At 41.2% G+C, this 21,226-nt stretch overlaps 2 protein-coding genes and 1 long non-coding RNA gene across 3 annotated transcripts in view; 2 read left to right on the top strand and 1 right to left on the bottom strand.

Annotated features, from left to right (window-relative positions):
• The window catches only part of LOC111846171 (sialoadhesin-like), a 139,550-nt gene that overhangs the window by 12,437 nt on the left and 105,887 nt on the right, over positions 1-21,226 (top strand). The gene's annotated exons all lie outside the window — the stretch shown is intronic.
• LOC140588367 (uncharacterized) lies at positions 6,511-8,025 on the top strand. Its single transcript, XM_072710372.1, has 3 exons — positions 6,511-6,804; positions 6,885-6,959; positions 7,068-8,025. Exons 1-3 carry the CDS (start codon positions 6,748-6,750, stop codon positions 7,941-7,943), a joined length of 1,008 nt encoding a protein of 335 aa, XP_072566473.1. The 5' UTR covers positions 6,511-6,747; the 3' UTR covers positions 7,944-8,025.
• On the bottom strand, positions 6,800-11,076 carry LOC140588368 (uncharacterized). The gene is made up of 2 exons (XR_011989719.1): positions 10,979-11,076; positions 6,800-7,873 (listed from the first exon to the last, which is right to left on the bottom strand). It is a non-coding gene; the product is annotated as an uncharacterized lncRNA (long non-coding RNA).

Here is a 21,226-nt window from a genome sequence, read left to right as displayed (position 1 = left end):
CGTACACACGCGCGCACTCACCCCCGTGCCCCTACACACGCACGCACTCATCCCCGTGCCCGTATACACGCGCGCACTCATCCCCGTGCCCCTACACACGCACGCACTCATCCCCGTGCCCGTACACACATGTGGTATCACTGTCCCCTTTTATCTCCATCTGTAGTTATAGACAGAGGAAAATGCATGGATTCCAATTAGCCTATATGTGGCTTAAAAATTTTTCACTTCGACGATGACCGATTTAGTGAAGGATAAATAATTCAAACACTGATGTCACTTTGCCTCGGGGAAGACCCAGGACACGCTGGAGGGAGTGGCCGGAAGTGGCCGGGGAGAGGGAAGTCTGGGTTTCCCTGCTGAGACTGCTGCCCCCGCAACCCGACCTCGGATAAGCGGAAGTAAATGGATGGATGGATGGATGATGTCACTTTGTAAAACATTGTATTCAAAAACATCTATACTTGCTATATTTGTTACTTCGCGCGTTCTGTTTATATTCCACCGTTGCGGGTTTGGGGTTTTGAAGAAGTTGAGAACTGAACTGCCTTTAATTGGTCACACGGACCAAAGCGGTATGCAATACAGAAAAAAGCAACCTGGAAAATACAAAGGTCTGTCTCAGAGTTCTTTTAAATAGCGCGCAATATAAGCAGACGTAAATTCTTACTTCTTAAAGGCTTAATCTATACCAAACCTATGCTGGATGCATTTGTCAATATAATTTTCCCATGTCACTGATAGGCTAATTTATGTTACTGCAATAAAAAAAAACAACTTCATCCAAGTTTGACCTCACATTGAATTATGTCTATTAGAAGAACTCTGTAAATCCATGAACGTGTCCTCACATGATATGTAACAATACAGTACAGTGGGGCTCAGTAAATGTGAACTTGGAAGAAATCATAGTTTGGCAACTCCATAGCACACTGTCACACTGTATGTATGTCAGCAAGTGTCAATCAAAATGTTTAGTGTATTAAATCACACCAAATGCCTCATTGAGCATGGCTGTATAAGCTTATGAGTGTTTTGCTCACTGTTTGGGACCCAGGGGCGCAGGAGAGATTTCTGAAGTGCATGTAGTTGGTCACACAGCCATTGGGTCTGAAGGACGTCACTGTGTAGATGAACATAGGATCCATTATAAGAGGATGATGTGCACTACAGACCAAAGACAGTACCCTAAAGTACACATCAGGCTTATCCACATTAATGTTACACATCAACACAGACTCCAGGCTCAGCCTGAGTCCCAGGCAGCACGGTGCCCCTGGAGGAAGGCCTCGAGGCCCTGTGTCCGTGACACGTTACTCCTCAGGCTGTCATCAGAATTAGCTGTGGTTTGTACTGTAGGAACCCGTCTGTACAGAGGTATGAGACACTGGGCTGGGCACTGCGTCACCAAAGTGGTGAAATTTAGACCATAAAAGAGGAAATGATTTTTGTAGAGCTAATTGGAAAAAAGGAAGATAATGTGTTAATATTCATAGTGCTGAAAAGGCAAAGGGGTGTTAATTCTTATTCTCACTCAAGATACACAAATACTATCTCCGAGCAGACTGGGAGTGACAAAGAGCTCAGAGCAGAGAAATGGAAGCTGGAGACTCTCTGACCTTCTGGGGCCTGGCTGTGCTCGTCTTACCTGGTAAGAGCAACGACTATCCAGTATTTGTCAGTGTTTTTGTTCAGAACCGAATCGATCTTCATGCTGCAGTTACTGTTTAGTTGGTATAATTCCAGCCTCATAAGGGCTGATATGAGATGAGAGGGGATGTTAGCTGGAGAGGAATCAGCTGTTGATTTAGAAATGTTCCCCACATGAGATAAAGACACACAGAGCATCTAAGTTATATTTAATCATTTAAGAAGAGCACACCAGTCACGGTAAGGTGTGTCCTGCAGTGAGGTCACTGCTTCAAACCTGCTGTCATTTATTATCAGTTATCTCCTCATCTTCACCACGTTACTGCAGCATCCGCTGTCAGCGGGGGTGTGAAATGGAGCAGACGGCTGACAGAGCACACGTTTGGCGATCATCTGTTTGGATTTTTATAAATTCCTGCATTTCTACTGTTTAATATGGGCCTGGTAGCTTCCGGTGTCCTGTATGTTCATTATTAGATTAGTTTGGCTTCCAAACTAGTTCAAAAATTTTTGGTTGTATTTTGATGTGTGGACCAAAGATTAGGAGAGCATAAATATAAATATATAAAAACCAAAAAACATATATTTACGTGGAAATTACTGCATTTAGCCATAAAGACAGACACCGCCTTTCTGAAAACCAGTTCTGGTTCAGATATAATAATATTTTAAATATTCACAGGAAAGTATATTTGGGTTTCTTTTCTCGCAATGTGAAAATGCAAAAATACAGAAATATTATTCATTCTGTTCTGATTGTCCAGTGGCTCCTGCCTTTCCAACCATTGGTGATTTTTTCAGATGTGAACTAAGAGTATATAATTTATTTTGGGAAATTAACCAACCCCTCTGCAAACCTCCAGGGTTCCTCGCTGGTAGAATACTGGCCACAGACTGGGGGGTGGGAACCCCAACTCTAGGTAGAATACTGACCGCAGACTGGGGGGTGGGAGCCCCAACTCTAGGTAGAATACTGACCGCAGACTGGGGGGTGGGAGCTCCAACTCTAGGTAGAATACTGACCACAGACTGGGGGGTGGGAACCCCAACTCTAGGTAGAATACTGACCGCAGACTGGGGGGTGGGAACCCCAACTCTATGACATGAATCCAGTCTGATTCTCTGTGTTGACATATATGGCAAAGAAATTCTCTTTGGTGGCCGGTCCCAAGGTTCCCTGTTTCGAAAACTGACACTGAGGTTGTTTTTTTATAATTGCTCTTTTCCAGGGGTCATGAGTCGCGAATGGGCTGTACGGTACCCAGAGAATCCAGTCTGTGCTGTGAGAGGATCTACTGTGGTCATTCCCAGTGGGTATGATTATCCAAAGAATTATCCAGAGAGTTACACAGTGGAGACATTCATGTGGTGTCATAATCATAATGACTGTATAGACACACAATACGTCTGTCATAATAACAATATAAATGTCAGTAGTCAGTACAAAGACAGAGCAGAGTGTTTGGGGGACAAAGAGAAGAACTGCGCATTACAGATAAAGGACATTACAGACACTGATGCTGGAGTGTATAGATTCAGGTTTATAACCAATAAGGCAGGCGGACAATGGACTGGTCAGGATGGAGCGATTCTAAAAGTCGATGGTAAGTCTTGTTGAAAATATTTCCAGCCAATGATATCATCAAACATAACATTTTAGCCAATGGTGGACTAACTAAGGGGGGGGGGGGCGCAGCCACCGGCCCTCTGGTGTCCCCATGACTGAAAAAACATACTCAAATGTTAAAGTAGCCTTTAGAGTGGTGAAAACATGCTATTGGCTGCACTTCATAAGGTTTAGTGCCATGTAGGGTGCCACTTCCATGTGAGATGATGTGCTCTATAGAGTAAGATATTGTGATGAAGTATCTTAATGAGTGCCCTTCTAGTAGAGAAAATGTGATGTGGTATCTTAATGAGTGCCTATCTAGTAGAGAAAATGTGATGTGGTGTCTTAATGAGTGCCCTTCTAGTAGAGAAAATGTGATGTGGTATCTTAATGAGTGCCTATCTAGTAGAGAAAATGTGATGTGGTGTCTTAATGAGTGCCCTTCTAGTAGAGAAAATGTGATGTGGTATCTTAATGAGTGCCTATCTAGTAGAGAAAATGTGATGTGGTGTCTTAATGAGTGCCCTTCTAGTAGAGAAAATGTGATGTGGTATCTTAATGAGTGCCTATCTAGTGAACCAAATGCAATGTGATGCCCAATAAGGTGCCCTTTCAAAGGTCTAAACAGCCCCTATGGGTGCCCCTCCAATGGAAAAGGGGGACATTATGAAGTGCCCTTCTATTGGAGGAAAATGATTCCCTCTGGGGTGCCCTTCCAAGTAAGAAAACATGATGAAGTGCCCTTGTAATGGGGGGAAGGTTACCTCTGAAGGGTACCAGTGAAGGAAATGAGATACGGTGCCCAACTATTAAAAACAGTTTCTCTTCTCTTTCTTAATTAATGAAGCAAACAAGACTGATATAACTTTTCATTGTGTTTTGTGGGTTCTAGGTGGTTCATGGTCTGTAGATTATGCAGAGAAACCCCTGTGTGCAGTGAGAGGATCGACTGTGGTCATTCGCTGTCGATTTAATCATCCAGAGTCATACAGAGTGGAGTCGATGATGTGGAGCCATAATACTGAGGACTGTGCTGGAAAATCATATGTCTGGCACAGTAAGAGTTATAAAATGAACATTGGTGCTGAGTACAGAGACAGAGCAGAGTTCTTGGGGAACACAGAGAACAACTGTACATTAATGATAAAGAACATTACAGACACTGATGCTGGACTGTATAGATTCAGTTTCACAGCTAATAGGTGTGAACTGTGCGCTCAGCCTGGAGTAGAACTGCGAGTCGGTGGTGAGTCTGTACTGTCCGACACTTTCACCTTATTTTTGTATCACACAGCATAACCAGAATGTTTGTATTCTATGCTTATTTTCATTTAGAAATTACTGAGTACTGAGTGCCCTGCCAGTGAAGGAAATGAGATACGGTGCCCCACTATTAAAAGCAGTGTCTGGTACTTGTGAGAAAAGCAGAGGACATTATGTACCCTCTTGGTATCCCTATGTGTAAGAACATGTGATTCCTATCTTCTACCTGTACTCGACAAAACACTAGTCAAATGATCTTAATCAGGGATGGAGACCTTTTCAATGTGCACAGTCAACCATTGTACACTGGGAGAGTGTAGCATATTGCCTACTTTACAACTACCTGTTGATTCACCATAAGGCCCCAAATTAGGGTTAGGGTTAGCAAACTGAGGCTATGGTTATGGTTAGAAAAACTATGGCATATCCAGACATCAATATGTGATTTTATGACAGTTCTGCTCCGCACGCGGATGAGAAAACAAAATTCAGCATGCTTTAGTAGCATATTGCCTACTTTCCAACTACCTGTTGATTCACCCTAAGGCCCCGGGTTAGGGTTAGCAAACTGAGGCTAGGGTTAGGGTTAGAAAAACTATGGCATTTCCAGACATCAACATGTGTTTTTATGACAGTCCTGCTCCCGACACGGATAGGAAACCACAATTCAGCATGCTTTTGTAGCATATTGCCTACTTTCCAACTACCTGTTGATTCACCTTAAGGCCTCAAATTAGGGTTAGGGTTAGAAAAACTATGGCATATCCAGACATCAATACAGATGGGGCATTTAAAAATGAGCGTTTTTTTCTGCGGCATGACGCAATTCTTCCCGCTGACTGCCGCGGTATTCTGGGAGTCCTCGCCTTGAAATTTACATCCAAGTGTTGTACTTCACAGAATTCCCACCAGGTGGCACATGGAAGAACTCTTCCAGAGCACATTATACGTATAATCATTCAAAGTCTGCAATGTATAGTATAGTCTATATGCACATGCAACTTAGTGATTGTGTTAAAACAGCTACAATAAATTCTGAACAAATAGACACAGTTCTTATATATATATATATATATATTTTATACAAACATATATATATATGTGTATTTATATTATATTGTATTATATTATTGTATTATTTTATAATAATATGTATAAAAACTGTGTCTATTTGTTCTGAATTCTACACAACAAGTTTCCTCTTTGGGTTCTGCCAAAGTCGCGTGCATTTTCGGAAGCGGAGCCGCGCGCGAAGTCACAGGTAATTTTTTTTATCTATCTATCTATCTATCTAATCTATCTAGCTAGCTAGCTAGCTTCCGAAAATGCACGCGACTTTGGCCGAACCCGAAGAAGAAACTTGGTGTAAAATTCCAACTTCACCAGGTGCTTTTCAACACACTGAATGGACATTTTTTATTTGCTTTTCCAAAACTGTTGCCGTAAATCCTAAGTCTGTTTTATGTGACGGACTGATGTGAAATAAATAAAATATCTATATATAATAATAATAATATTGTTGTTGTTGTTGTAACAGTGTTTTTAAAAATACACACTACATTAATGTTGACAAACAGCGTTTAATCTCATCTCTTGAGGAAACAGTTGTGTGAGGACAGGTGAATGCAACGAAACTTTACTCAAAAGGGAAACTGATTAATGCAATATATTTATATATTAATGCTATATATACTAACACTATGAGTAAAAATGAATTAAAACGTGAGTAAAAATAGTAGGCATTTTTGTGTATAAATGAATGTATTAATAAAAATGCCTCCTTGGCATATGACTTAATCTTTATAATGCATGAGTATAATAACAATATTAAAAATTCAATATTGTTAACTTTATTTTGGAAATCTCACAACTAGTGTTGACTTTATTATCTAAATATTACTGTTAAATCATGCATTATAATGACTTTAAACGACTAAAACGACTTTAATGACTAAACTTTAATGACTAAAACGTTTTTGCCCTAACTCTCCTTCCTAATATGCATATGTATGGCATGGTAACTATTTCACAGTCGTTCGAGCTGGTGATCCAGGTTTTCTTTTTCGTAAATGCAGTGAATACCAAGACATTCACACTATCTTTAGGAGGGGAGGTCCTAAGATATAAAATGCTGTATCAAACTAGCCAAACTACAGTGTATGCATTTGCAGTTCGCGTGAAATTGGTATTACACATTGGTTGCTGAATTTAATCTCACAACAGACATGGAGGCAAAGACATTCTATAAGAAAGTCACAGTTTGCGCTAGCAAAAAGCAAGAGGTAAGAATGCATTTTTATTTACACCATTTCTTATTAAGTTTGTGTTGTCCTTCTGTTTTAACCTCAAAATCACTCTACAGAAATCTGGAAAGGAGAACAAGCCATGCCCAGGCAGGAAAGCAACAGCGGCAACTCGGCTTGTAAAAAAGAAATCGGTATGTACAGTAATTGTTTTTTATTATAACAGTGATAAATACTCATGTACTGTACATGTCCGTGTTGTAATAAAGGTATTAAATTACTCTTAAAATTGGTTTCTTCAGGCTGCACTGATTAAAAACCAGTGTCCCAGCGCAGCGAAAGTTTCGAAGCAGGAGTTAACGACTTTGACAAGAAAGCTTCTGAATTTGGAGGCAAGGGTTGGCTGGTTGGAGGAGCGTTTGAAAGAAAAAGCACACCAGTCTCGGCCGCTGACAACAGATAGGGGCACCTCCACAGACGGCTTTCCCGCATTGATGTCGACTCTTTTGGAGACTCCCACTCCAGAGTCTGATGAAAATGAACCATTTCCTCATTATTCTGCATTAGAAGAGAAAACAACCTCAGCCAGCGGACACTTGGACGATGCAGATGTACCTGTAGGCCTAAGTCTAGATTTTCCATCAGCGGCCTCTACACCCCTCGTTGACCGCACTGTCAGACAGCAAACTCCATCGGAACACATTTCGTCAATGGACTGCACACCAGTTCGAGAAAATTTGGGATTTTCTTTGGTGTCCAACGCAACGTCCTTTTGTTTGAGACTGCCTGAAACACCACCAAACGCCTCACATTATCATGTTCGTCGGTCTCTCATACAGGGAGTAATCCAACCTGATATAACTTTAAATCACGTTCCTCTGGAGACAGAGCAACGAATGTATCTGGATTCAACAGGACCAGATGGCAAACCAAGAGCAGATCGTTTTGCTGTTCATCTGTTTAAACGGTTAATTCCTCTTCGCGTCTATCAGGACTGGGTAGGATTGGTGAATTTCGATGGTTCCAGGGGAAAAAACGCTTTGCCCCACAATGTGCGTCAAGCAATTTCTGATGCTGTTGCAAAGAAATTTCACGCCACAGCCCAGGACTGGAAGCAAATAAAAGATAGAATTAACGAAATACTCAGAAAGAAACGATTAAGTTTTCCTCTGTTTTAAGGTGTCGTGTAACAAGCACTGTTTGAACACTGTTTATTTACTGTTTATTTTTCCTACAAATAAATACTTGCTTTAAATTCTATACTGTCTTGTGATTATGTGAACAAACCGACAGGACATACAGGGGATACACAATTCCTATCAAAAAACAGATGATAACAATGTTTAAACATTATAATTGATATTTAACTAGTTTTTCCAGAAAAAGTCAAACAAAATAAAAGTAGACAAAGTAGCAACACTATGAGTGAAAATGAGTAAACTCGGGTAAAAAAATTTAACTACAGAAGGAGTATTTTAATCTAAAACAAATAAACTAAACTATAGTTTGCAACTATTTAAAGTATGTAAAACCTACTTTGTGGGTGTAGCACTTTTTACAGTGTCTGTACTAAGCTCTACAGTATGTTCGTACTGTAGCACTTGTTAATATATCACATATATTTAAAATATCGCCAACCCATTGTCATATGATTCACGCCCCCAATGACATCATGAAATCTTAAGGATAAATGCATTGCATCCACATGCACTATAACAGCATTTTAAAATGACAAAGATCAGCAAGATTCATTCCCAAGACATCAGGACAATGAGATCTGCAGGATGTTCCACTCGAGAGATACATCGCCATCTGAATTCTATTGGTGTTCACGCAGCCCTCTGCACAATCAGAAGACATTACAAAGAAAAGACAGCACGCAAACGTAATCCTCGCAAAATTACTCCGTAAGTTATTTACCTATAGTTATTTACGCTATCACAAATGATACAACAGTATTTTTGTAGTTTTTTGCCTAACGTGTCAAGTATTTAATATCTTTCTCTTGTTTTTAGGGACATTGTCACAGCCATAGAGAACATCACTGATCAAAACGATGAAATGGCTGCAAGATTGGTGAAAAAGCAACTATTGCGTGACTTTGGTGTGGACATTAGCGTGCGATCCATACGCAGTGTCAGACAAAAACTTGGATGGAGGTATGGGAAAACTCAACATTGTCCCATGATCCGAGACAAAAATAAAGAGCTTCGTCTTCAACAAGCTCAAAAATGGATCGAAGAGAAAGAGTTGTTTGATGACGTCATTTTCACAGATGAAACAACGGTGGCTTTGGATCGTTTTGCCACGATGGCGTTTTGTAAAAGAGGAAGACGTGTGTTCAAACCAAAACCAAAGCATCCTTTGAAAGTTCATGTTTGGGGGGCAATATCCAGACTTGGGCCAGGACCGATTGCAATATTTGAAGGGATAATGGATCGGTCTTTCTTTGAGGAAGTTATCATAAAAGAAACCGCCGCCCCATACATCAGGGAAACATTTGGAGTTCACCACCGTTTTTTCCAGGACAATGACCCGAAGCACACTGCTGCAAGAAAAGCCATTGCCGCAGAGGGCATTAACTGGGTCAAGACTCCAGCTGAATCCCCTGATATGAATCCCATTGAGATGGTATGGCATGCAATGAAAGACTATATTAGAAAAACAGCAAAACCAACTACAAAGACCGATTTAATTGCTGCCATAGAAAAGTTCTGGTTTGAAGAACTAAAAGATACTACATGCAACAACTACATAAATAGACTGTTTAAAGTTCTTCCAGTCGTAGTTACGAATCAGGGTGGACATACCGGAATGTAGTAGATGTACAAAACACAAATTAAACTGTAATCCATCTTAATCTGTATTTCTGCCTATGTAACCACTAGGGGTGTGAAAAGTCTTTTTTTCGCTCAGCCGAGCCTTCTCTGTTGCTGTGTGGAGCAGCCTGTATCAGTCACCTCTTTTACTCCCCCCCCCCCGACTCCTGAACTCACTCACTCATCCGGGCATGCACTGCGGTCTCAAGAGGAAACGCAGCTTTTTAATATAAAGTTTTTCTTGTTCCCGAATACAAATATTTTTTAAAGTATTTGTTTGAAATAAGTATTCGTAAAAAACACATTATTTGTGCCTTTCCGAATACCGTATTCGGGTTCGGCTCCACCCCTAGTAACCACTCAATAAAAACCTTACAGTAATGAAAACGAGGTCTGATTGTATTAAATAGAAATATAAGTTAAAAAAGCATCTTCAGCTTGCTCTTTTAGTTGGAAAATAGCATATTAAACTGATTAAACTAACTAATGACAAGATTGTGAAAATGGTGGAGAGTTATCACAGATCGTCTGAGCACCGGTCGAACCGGTTTTTACATGTAAATTACATTTCGCACCTCATTGGGGGAAGAGATGACGAGAAGAGATTCAGTCAAGAGCATACAGTACTAAAACTTCCCCCAATTTAATCCACTAACAAACATCATGCAATCTACAGTATATTGAAGCTGTGAAGCAATCAACGTACAATATTAAATCAGATCAAAACAGATCAGTGTATCAAAACTATTATAGTACGAGGAGGCTCCTAGTTTGCAAGTCACTTTGGATGAAAAACATTTTTCGGTCAGGAAAGCATGGCAGCGGGCTTGATCTCGGACACTTCGTTCCACCTCAGGGGTGGGGATGGGGGGGGGGGTGGATTCAGCGAAATAATTTGTTGACGGCGGGGGGTATTTTGAGCGCAAAAATGAACACGTTTTATTTTGAACTTACAATATCAGTCTAAAAATATATCACCATAGGAGCACGGCTCCGGAGCCGCAGCAGAGGCATGAAAGAGCCGCATGCGGCTCCGGAGCCGCAGGTTGGTGACCCCCGATCTAGGCTACTGTATATATATAAATGTATGCATATATATTAAAAGAAAGATTGACACAAACATAAAATCCAACCTAGTGTTTTTTTCAATCTAAGGTGTATGAAGTCTGCTGTCCCGCACGCACCCGACTTTGCAACCAATCTGAAGCGCTGCTATTTTAATGTTATGACTTTTAATAGCTTTTGTTTTTTGTCACATTTTCACAATAAAACCTCACAATACAAAGTTATGATATTGAAAATATAACAGTAAATATGATTTCCACACGTTTACTTTATTTGTTTGTTTTAATCTGTGCCTGAGAACTGCCACCTGAAACATGACTGCCACCTACTGGTCTCGTGTTTTCTGCGACATCGCGTCTCTTGAAATCTCGCGCACTGCCGCGAGTCGCCGTGAGATTCCGGTCCCTCTGACGCGCATTTTTTATTGCCCCATCTGTATGTGTTTTTATGACAGTTCTGCTCCCCACACGGATGAGAAAACAAAATTCAGCATGCTTTAGTAGCATATTGCCTACTTTCCAACTACCTGTTGATTCACCCTAAGGCCCCGGGTTAAGGTTAGCAAACTGAGGCTAAGGTTAGGGTTAGAAAAAGTATGGCATATTCAGACATCAACATGTGTTTTTATAATAGTTCTGCTCCCCACACGGATAGGAAACCACAATTCAGCATGCTTTAGTAGCATATTGCCTACTTTCCAACTACCTGTTGATTCACCCTAAGGCCCCGGGTTAGGGTTAGCAAACTGAGGCTAGGGTTAGGGTTAGAAAAACTATGGCATATCCAGACGTCACTATCTGTTTTTGTGACAGCTCTGCTCCCCACACGGATGAGAAAACAAAATTCAGCATGCTTTAGTAGCATATTGCCTACTTTACAACTACCTGTTGATTCACCCTAAGGCCCCAAATTAGGGTTAGGGTTAGCAAACTGAGACTAGGGTTAGGGTTAGAAAAACTATGGCATTTCCAGACATCAATATTTGTTTTTATGACAGTCCTGCTCCCCACACGGATAGGAATCCAGAATTGAGCATGCTTTAGTAGCATATTGCCTACTTTCTAACAACCTGTTGATTCACCCTAAGGCCCCAAATTAGGGTTACCGTTAGGGTTAGCAAACTGAGGCTACGGTTAGGGTTAGAAAAACTATGGCATATCCAGACGCCAATATGTGTTTTTATGACAGTTCTGCTCCCCACACGGATGAGAAAACAAAATTCAGCACGCTTTAGTAGCATATTGCCTACTTTCCCACTACCTTTTGATTCACCCAAAGGCCCCAAATTAAGGTTAGGGTTAGAAAAACTATGGCATATCCAGACATCAACATGTGTTTTTATGACAGTCCTGCTCCCGACACGGATAGGAAACCACAATTCAGCATGCTTTTGTAGCATATTGCCTACTTTCCAACTACCTGTTGATTCACCTTAAGGCCTCAAATTATGGTTAGTGTTAGCAAACTGAGGCTAGGGTTAGGGTTAGAAAAACTATGGCATATCCAGACATCAATATGTGTTTTTATGACAGTTCTGCTCCCCACACGGATGAGAAAACAAAATTCAGCATGCTTTAGTAGCATATTGCCTACTTTCCAACTACCTGTTGATTCACCCTAAGGCCTCGGGTTAGGGTAAGCAAACTGAGGCTACGGTTATGGTTAGAAAAACTATGGCATATTGAGACATCAACATGTGTTTTTATGACAGCTCTGATCCCCACACGGATGAGAAAACAAAATTCAGCATGCTTTAGTAGCATATTGCCTACTTTCCAACTACCTGTTGATTCACCCTAAGGCCTCGGGTCAGGGTAAGCAAACTGAGGCTACGGTTATGGTTAGAAAAACTATGGCATATCCAGACATCAATTTGTGTTTTTATGACAGTTCTGCTTTCCACACGGATGAGAAAACAAAATTCAGCATGCTTTAGTAGCATATTGCCTACTTTCCAACTACCTGTTGATTCACCCTAAGGCCCCAAATTAAGGTTATGGTTAGCAAACTGAGGCTAGGGTTCGGGTTAGAAAAACTATGGCATATCCAGACATCAACATGTGTTTTTTTTGACAGTCCTGCTCCCGACACGGATAGGAAACCACAATTCAGCATGCTTTTGTAGCATATTGCCTACTTTCCAACTACCTTTTGATTCACCTTAAGGCCTCAAATTAGGGTTAGGGTTAGAAAAACTATGGCATATCCAGACATCAATATGTGTTTTTATGACAGTTCTGCTCCCCACACGGATGAGAAAACAAAATTCAGCATGCTTTAGTAGCATATTGCCTACTTTCCAACTACCTATTGATTCACCCTAAGGCCCCGGGTTAAGGTTAGCAAACTGAGGCTAAGGTTAAGGTTAGAAAAAGTATGGCATATTCAGACATCAACATGTGTTTTTATAATAGTTCTGCTCCCCACACGGATAGGAAACCACAATTCAGCATGCTTTAGTAGCATATTGCCTACTTTCCAACTACCTGTTGATTCACCCTAAGGCCCCGGGTTAGGGTTAGCAAACTGAGGCTAGGGTTAGGGTTAGAAAAACTATGGCATATCCAGACGTCACTATGTGTTTTTATGACAGCTCTGCTCCCCACACGGATGAGAAAACAAAATTCAGCATGCTTTAGTAGCATATTGCCTACTTTACAACTACCTGTTGATTCACCCTAAGGCCCCAAATTAGGGTTAGGGTTAGCAAACTGAGACTAGGGTTAGGGTTAGAAAAACTATGGCATTTCCAGACATCAATATTTGTTTTTATGACAGTCCTGCTCCCCACACGGATAGGAATCCAGAATTGAGCATGCTTTAGTAGCATATTGCCTACTTTCTAACAACCTGTTGATTCACCCTAAGGCCCCAAATTAGGGTTACCGTTAGGGTTAGAAAAACTATGGCATATCCAGACGCCAATATGTGTTTTTATGACAGTTCTGCTCCCCACACGGATGAGAAAACAAAATTCAGCACGCTTTAGTAGCATATTGCCTACTTTCCCACTACCTTTTGATTCACCTAAAGGCCCCAAATTAAGGTTATGGTTAGCAAACTGAGGCTAGGGTTCGGGTTAGAAAAACTATGGCATATCCAGACATCAACATGTGTTTTTATGACAGTCCTGCTCCCGACACGGATAGGAAACCACAATTCAGCATGCTTTTGTAGCATATTGCCTACTTTCCAACTACCTGTTGATTCACCTTAAGGCCTCAAATTAGGGTTAGGGTTAGCAAACTGAGGCTAGGGTTAGGGTTAGAAAAACTATGGCATATCCAGACATCAATATGTGTTTTTATGACAGTTCTGCTCCGCACGAGGATGAGAAAACAAAATTCAGCATGCTTTAGTAGCATATTGCCTACTTTCCAACTACCTGTTGATTCACCCTAAGGCCCCGGGTTAGGGTTAGAAAAACTATGGCATATCCAGACGTCACTATGTGTTTTTATGACAGCTCTGCTCCCCACACGGATGAGAAAACAAAATTCAGCATGCTTTAGTAGCATATTGCCTACTTTACAACTACCTGTTGATTCACCCTAAGGCCCCAAATTAGGGTTAGGGTTAGCAAACTGAGACTAGGGTTAGGGTTAGAAAAACTATGGCATTTCCAGACATCAATATTTGTTTTTATGACAGTCCTGCTCCCCACACGGATAGGAATCCAGAATTGAGCATGCTTTAGTAGCATATTGCCTACTTTCTAACAACCTGTTGATTCACCCTAAGGCCCCAAATTAGGGTTACCGTTAGGGTTAGCAAACTGAGGCTACGGTTAGGGTTAGAAAAACTATGGCATATCCAGACGCCAATATGTGTTTTTATGACAGTTCTGCTCCCCACACGGATGAGAAAACAAAATTCAGCACGCTTTAGTAGCATATTGCCTACTTTCCCACTACCTTTTGATTCACCCAAAGGCCCCAAATTAAGGTTATGGTTAGCAAACTGAGGCTAGGGTTAGGGTTAGAAAAACTATGGCATATCCAGACATCAACATGTGTTTTTATGACAGTCCTGCTCCCGACACGGATAGGAAACCACAATTCAGCATGCTTTTGTAGCATATTGCCTACTTTCCAACTACCTGTTGATTCACCTTAAGGCCTCAAATTATGGTTAGTGTTAGCAAACTGAGGCTAGGGTTAGGGTTAGAAAAACTATGGCATATCCAGACATCAATATGTGTTTTTATGACAGTTCTGCTCCCCACACGGATGAGAAAACAAAATTCAGCATGCTTTAGTAGCATATTGCCTACTTTCCAACTACCTGTTGATTCACCCTAAGGCCCCAAATTATGGTTAGGGTTAGCAAACTGAGACTAGGGTTATGGTTAGAAAAACTATGGCATTTCCAGACATCAATATTTGTTTTTATGACAGTCCTGCTCCCCACACGGATAGGAATCCAGAATTCAGCATGCTTTAGTAGCATATTGCCTACTTTCTAACAACCTGTTGATTCACCTTAAGGCCCCAAATTATGGTTACGGTTAGGGTTAGAAAAACTATGGCATATCCAGATGTCAATATGTGTTTTTATGACAGTTCTGCTCCCCACACGGATGAGAAAACAAAATTTAGCACGCTTTAGTAGCATATTGCCTACTTTCCAACTACCTTTTGATTCACCCTAAGGCCCCAAATTATGGTTAGGGTTAGCAAACTGAGGCTATGGTTAGGGTTAGAAAAACTATGGCATATCCAGACATCAACATGTGTTTTTATGACAGTCCTGCTCTCAACACGGATAGGAAACCACAATTCAGCATGCTTTTGTAGCATATTGCCTACTTTACAACTACCTGTTGATTCACCATAAGGCCCCAAATTATGGTTAGGGTTAGCAAACTGAGACTAGGGTTATGGTTAGAAAAACTATGGCATTTCCAGACATCAATATTTGTTTTTATGACAGTCCTGCTCCCCACACGGATAGGAATCCAGAATTCAGCATGCTTTAGTAGCATATTGCCTACTTTCTAACAACCTGTTGATTCACCTTAAGGCCCCGGGTTAGGGTTAGCAAACTGAGGCTAGGGTTAGGGTTAGAAAAACTATGGCATATCCAGACGTCACTATGTGTTTTTATGACAGCTCTGCTCCCCACACGGATGAGAAAACAAAATTCAGCATGCTTTAGTAGCATATTGCCTACTTTCCAACTACCTGTTGATTCACCCTAAGGTCCCAAATTAGGGTTAAGGTTAGAAAAACTATGGCATATCCAGACATCAATATGTGTTTTTATGACAGTTCTGCTCCCCACACGGATGAGAAAACGAAATTCAGCATGCTTTAGTAGCATATTGCCTACTTTCCAACTACCTGTTGATTCACCCTAAGGCCCCGGGTTAGGGTTAGCAAACTGAGGCTAGGGTTAGGGTTAGAAAAACTATGGCATATCCAGACGTCACTATGTGTTTTTATGACAGCTCTGCTCCCCACACGGATGAGAAAACAAAATTCAGCATGCTTTAGTAGCATATTGCCTACTTTCCAACTACCTGTTGATTCACCCTAAGGCCCCAAATTATGGTTAGGGTTAGCAAACTGAGGCTACGGTTAGGGTTAGAAAAACTATGGCATATCCAGATGTCACTATCTGTTTTTATGACAGCTCTGCTCCCCACACGGATGAGAAAACAAAATTCAGCATGCTTTAGTAGCATATTGCCTACTTTCCAACTACCTGTTGATTCACCCTAAGGCCCCAAATTATGGTTAGGGTTAGAAAAACTATGGCATATCCAGATGTCACTATGTGTTTTTATGACAGCTCTGCTCCCCACACGGATGAGAAAACAAAATTTAGCATGCTTTAGTAGCATATTGCCTACTTTCCAACTACCTTTTGATTCACCCAAAGGCCCCAAATTAAGGTTATGGTTAGCAAACTGAGGCTAGGGTTATGGATAGAAAAACTTTGGCATATCCAGACATCAACATGTGTTTTTATGACAGTTCTGCTCCCCAAACGAATAGGAAACCACAATTCAGCATGCTTTAGTAGCAAATTGCCTACTTTCCAACTACCTGTTGATTCACCCTAAGGCCCCGGGTTAGGGTTAGCAAACAGAGGCTAGGGTTAGGGTTAGAAAAACTATGGCATATCCAGACATCAATATGTGTTTTTATGACAGTTCTGCTCCCCACACGGATGAGAAAACAAAATTCAGCATGCTTTAGTAGCATATTGCCTACTTTCCAACTACCTGTTGATTCACCATAAGGCCCCAGGTTAGGGTTAGCAAACTGAGGCTAGGGTTTGGGTTAGAAAAACTATGGCATATCCAGACATCAATATGTGTTTTTATGACAGTTCTGCTCCCCACACGGATGAGAAAACAAAATTCAGCATGCTTTAGTAGCATATTGCCTACTTTCCAACTACCTGTTGATTCACCCTAAGGCCCCAAATTATGGTTAGGGTTAGCAAACTGAGACTAGGGTTATGGTTAGAAAAACTATGGCATTTCCAGACATCAATATTTGTTTTTATGACAGTCCTGCTCCCCACACGGATAGGAATCCAGAATTCAGCATGCTTTAGTAGCATATTGCCTACTTTCTAACAACCTGTTGATTCACCTTAAGGCCCCAAATTATGGTTACGGTTAGGGTTAGCAAACTGAGGCTAGGGTTAGGGTTAGAAAAACTATGGCATATCCAGACGTCACTATGTGCTTTTTTATGACAGCTCTGCTCCCCACACGGATGAGAAAAAAAAATTCAGCATGCTTTAGTAGCATATTGCCTACTTTCCAAAAACCTGTTGATTCACCCTATGGCCCCAAATTAAGGTTACGGTTAGCAAACTGAGGCTAGGGTTATGGATAGAAAAACTTTGGCATATCCAGACATCAACATGTGTTTTTATGACAATTCTGCTCCCGACACGGATAGGAAACCACAATTCAGCATGCTTTAGTAGCAAATTGCCTACTTTCCAACTACCTGTTGATTCACCCTAAGGCCCCGGGTTAGGGTTAGCAAACTGAGGCTAGGGTTAGGGTTAGAAAAACTATGGCATATCCAGACGTCACTATGTGTTTTTATGACAGTTCTGCTCCCCAGACGGATGAGAAAACAAAATTCAGCATGCTTTAGTAGCATATTGCCTACTTTCCAACTACCTGTTGATTCACCCTAAGGCCCCGGGTTAGGGTTAGCAAACTGAGGCTAGGGTTAGGGTTAGAAAAACTATGGCATATCCAGACGTCACTATGTGTTTTTATGACAGCTCTGCTCCCCACACGGATGAGAAAACAAAATTCAGCATGCTTTAGTAGCATATTGCCTACTTTCCAACTACCTGTTGATTCACCCTAAGGCCCCAAATTATGGTTAGGGTTAGCAAACTGAGACTATGGTTATGGTTAGAAAAACTATGGCATTTGCAGACATCAATATTTGTTTTTATGACAGTCCTGCTCCCCACACGGATAGGAATCCAGAATTCAGCATGCTTTAGTAGCATATTGCCTACTTTCTAACAACCTATTGATTCACCTTAAGGCCCCAAATTATGGTTACGGTTAGGGTTAGCAAACTGAGGCTAGGGTTAGGGTTAGGAAAACTATGGCATATCCAGACGTCACTATGCGTTTTTATGACAGCTCTGCTCCCCACACGGATGAGAAAACAAAATTCAGCATGCTTTAGTAGCATATTGCCTACTTTCCAACTACCTGTTGATTCACCCTAAGGCCCCGGGTTAGGGTTAGCAAACTGAGGCTAGGGTTAGGGTTAGAAAAACTATGGCATATCCAGACGTCACTATGTGTTTTTATGACAGTTCTGCTCCCCACACGGATGAGAAAACAAAATTCAGCATGCTTTAGTAGCATATTGCCTACTTTCCAACTACCTGTTGATTCACCCTAAGGCCCCAAATTATGGTTAGGGTTAGCAAACTGAGACTAGGGTTATGGTTAGAAAAACTATGGCATTTCCAGACATCAATATTTGTTTTTATGACAATCCTGCTCCCCACACGGATAGGAATCCAGAATTCAGCATGCTTTAGTAGCATATTGCCTACTTTCTAACAACCTGTTGATTCACCTTAAGGCCCCAAATTATGGTTACGGTTAGGGTTAGAAAAACTATGGCATATCCAGATGTCAATATGTGTTTTTATGACAGTTCTGCTCCCCACACGGATGAGAAAACAAAATTTAGCACGCTTTAGTAGCATATTGCCTACTTTCCAACTACCTTTTGATTCACCCTAAGGCCCCAAATTATGGCTATGGTTAGAAAAACTATGGCATATCCAGACATCAACATGTGTTTTTATGACAGTCCTGCTCTCAACACGGATAGGAAACCACAATTCAGCATGCTTTTGTAGCATATTGCCTACTTTACAACTACCTGTTGATTCACCATAAGGCCCCAAATTATGGTTAGGGTTAGCAAACTGAGACTAGGGTTATGGTTAGAAAAACTATGGCATTTCCAGACATCAATATTTGTTTTTATGACAGTCCTGCTCCCCACACGGATAGGAATCCAGAATTCAGCATGCTTTAGTAGCATATTGCCTACTTTCTAACAACCTGTTGATTCACCTTAAGGCCCCGGGTTAGGGTTAGCAAACTGAGGCTAGGGTTAGGGTTAGAAAAACTATGGCATATCCAGACGTCACTATGTGTTTTTATGACAGCTCTGCTCCCCACACGGATGAGAAAACAAAATTCAGCATGCTTTAGTAGCATATTGCCTACTTTCCAACTACCTGTTGATTCACCCTAAGGTCCCAAATTAGGGTTAAGGTTAGAAAAACTATGGCATATCCAGACATCAATATGTGTTTTTATGACAGTTCTGCTCCCCACACGGATGAGAAAACGAAATTCAGCATGCTTTAGTAGCATATTGCCTACTTTCCAACTACCTGTTGATTCACCCTAAGGCCCCGGGTTAGGGTTAGCAAACTGAGGCTAGGGTTAGGGTTAGAAAAACTATGGCATATCCAGACGTCACTATGTGTTTTTATGACAGCTCTGCTCCCCACACGGATGAGAAAACAAAATTCAGCATGCTTTAGTAGCATATTGCCTACTTTCCAACTACCTGTTGATTCACCCTAAGGCCCCAAATTATGGTTAGGGTTAGCAAACTGAGGCTACGGTTAGGGTTAGAAAAACTATGGCATATCCAGATGTCACTATCTGTTTTTATGACAGCTCTGCTCCCCACACGGATGAGAAAACAAAATTCAGCATGCTTTAGTAGCATATTGCCTACTTTCCAACTACCTGTTGATTCACCCTAAGGCCCCAAATTATGGTTAGGGTTAGAAAAACTATGGCATATCCAGATGTCACTATGTGTTTTTATGACAGCTCTGCTCCCCACACGGATGAGAAAACAAAATTCAGCATGCTTTAGTAGCATATTGCCTACTTTCCAACTACCTTTTGATTCACCCAAAGGCCCCAAATTAAGGTTATGGTTAGCAAACTGAGGCTAGGGTTATGGATAGAAAAACTTTGGCATATCCAGACATCAACATGTGTTTTTATGACAGTTCTGCTCCCCAAACGAATAGGAAACCACAATTCAGCATGCTTTAGTAGCAAATTGCCTACTTTCCAACTACCTGTTGATTCACCCTAAGGCCCCGGGTTAGGGTTAGCAAACAGAGGCTAGGGTTAGGGTTAGAAAAACTATGGCATATCCAGACATCAATATGTGTTTTTATGACAGTTCTGCTCCCCACACGGATGAGAAAACAAAATTCAGCATGCTTTAGTAGCATATTGCCTACTTTCCAACTACCTGTTGATTCACCATAAGGCCCCAGGTTAGGGTTAGCAAACTGAGGCTAGGGTTTGGGTTAGAAAAACTATGGCATATCCAGACATCAATATGTGTTTTTATGACAGTTCTGCTCCCCACACGGATGAGAAAACAAAATTCAGCATGCTTTAGTAGCATATTGCCTACTTTCCAACTACCTGTTGATTCACCCTAAGGCCCCAAATTATGGTTAGGGTTAGCAAACTGAGACTAGGGTTATGGTTAGAAAAACTATGGCATTTCCAGACATCAATATTTGTTTTTATGACAGTCCTGCTCCCCACACGGATAGGAATCCAGAATTCAGCATGCTTTAGTAGCATATTGCCTACTTTCTAACAACCTGTTGATTCACCTTAAGGCCCCAAATTATGGTTACGGTTAGGGTTAGCAAACTGAGGCTAGGGTTAGGGTTAGAAAAACTATGGCATATCCAGACGTCACTATGTGCTTTTTTATGACAGCTCTGCTCCCCACACGGATGAGAAAAAAAAATTCAGCATGCTTTAGTAGCATATTGCCTACTTTCCAAAAACCTGTTGATTCACCCTATGGCCCCAAATTAAGGTTACGGTTAGCAAACTGAGGCTAGGGTTATGGATAGAAAAACTTTGGCATATCCAGACATCAACATGTGTTTTTATGACAATTCTGCTCCCGACACGGATAGGAAACCACAATTCAGCATGCTTTAGTAGCAAATTGCCTACTTTCCAACTACCTGTTGATTCACCCTAAGGCCCCGGGTTAGGG

Source organism: Paramormyrops kingsleyae, chromosome 3, assembly GCF_048594095.1.
Source record: "Paramormyrops kingsleyae isolate MSU_618 chromosome 3, PKINGS_0.4, whole genome shotgun sequence".
NCBI classification, from domain to species: domain Eukaryota; kingdom Metazoa; phylum Chordata; class Actinopteri; order Osteoglossiformes; family Mormyridae; genus Paramormyrops; species Paramormyrops kingsleyae.
This window is presented reverse-complemented; position numbering and strand designations above follow the sequence as displayed.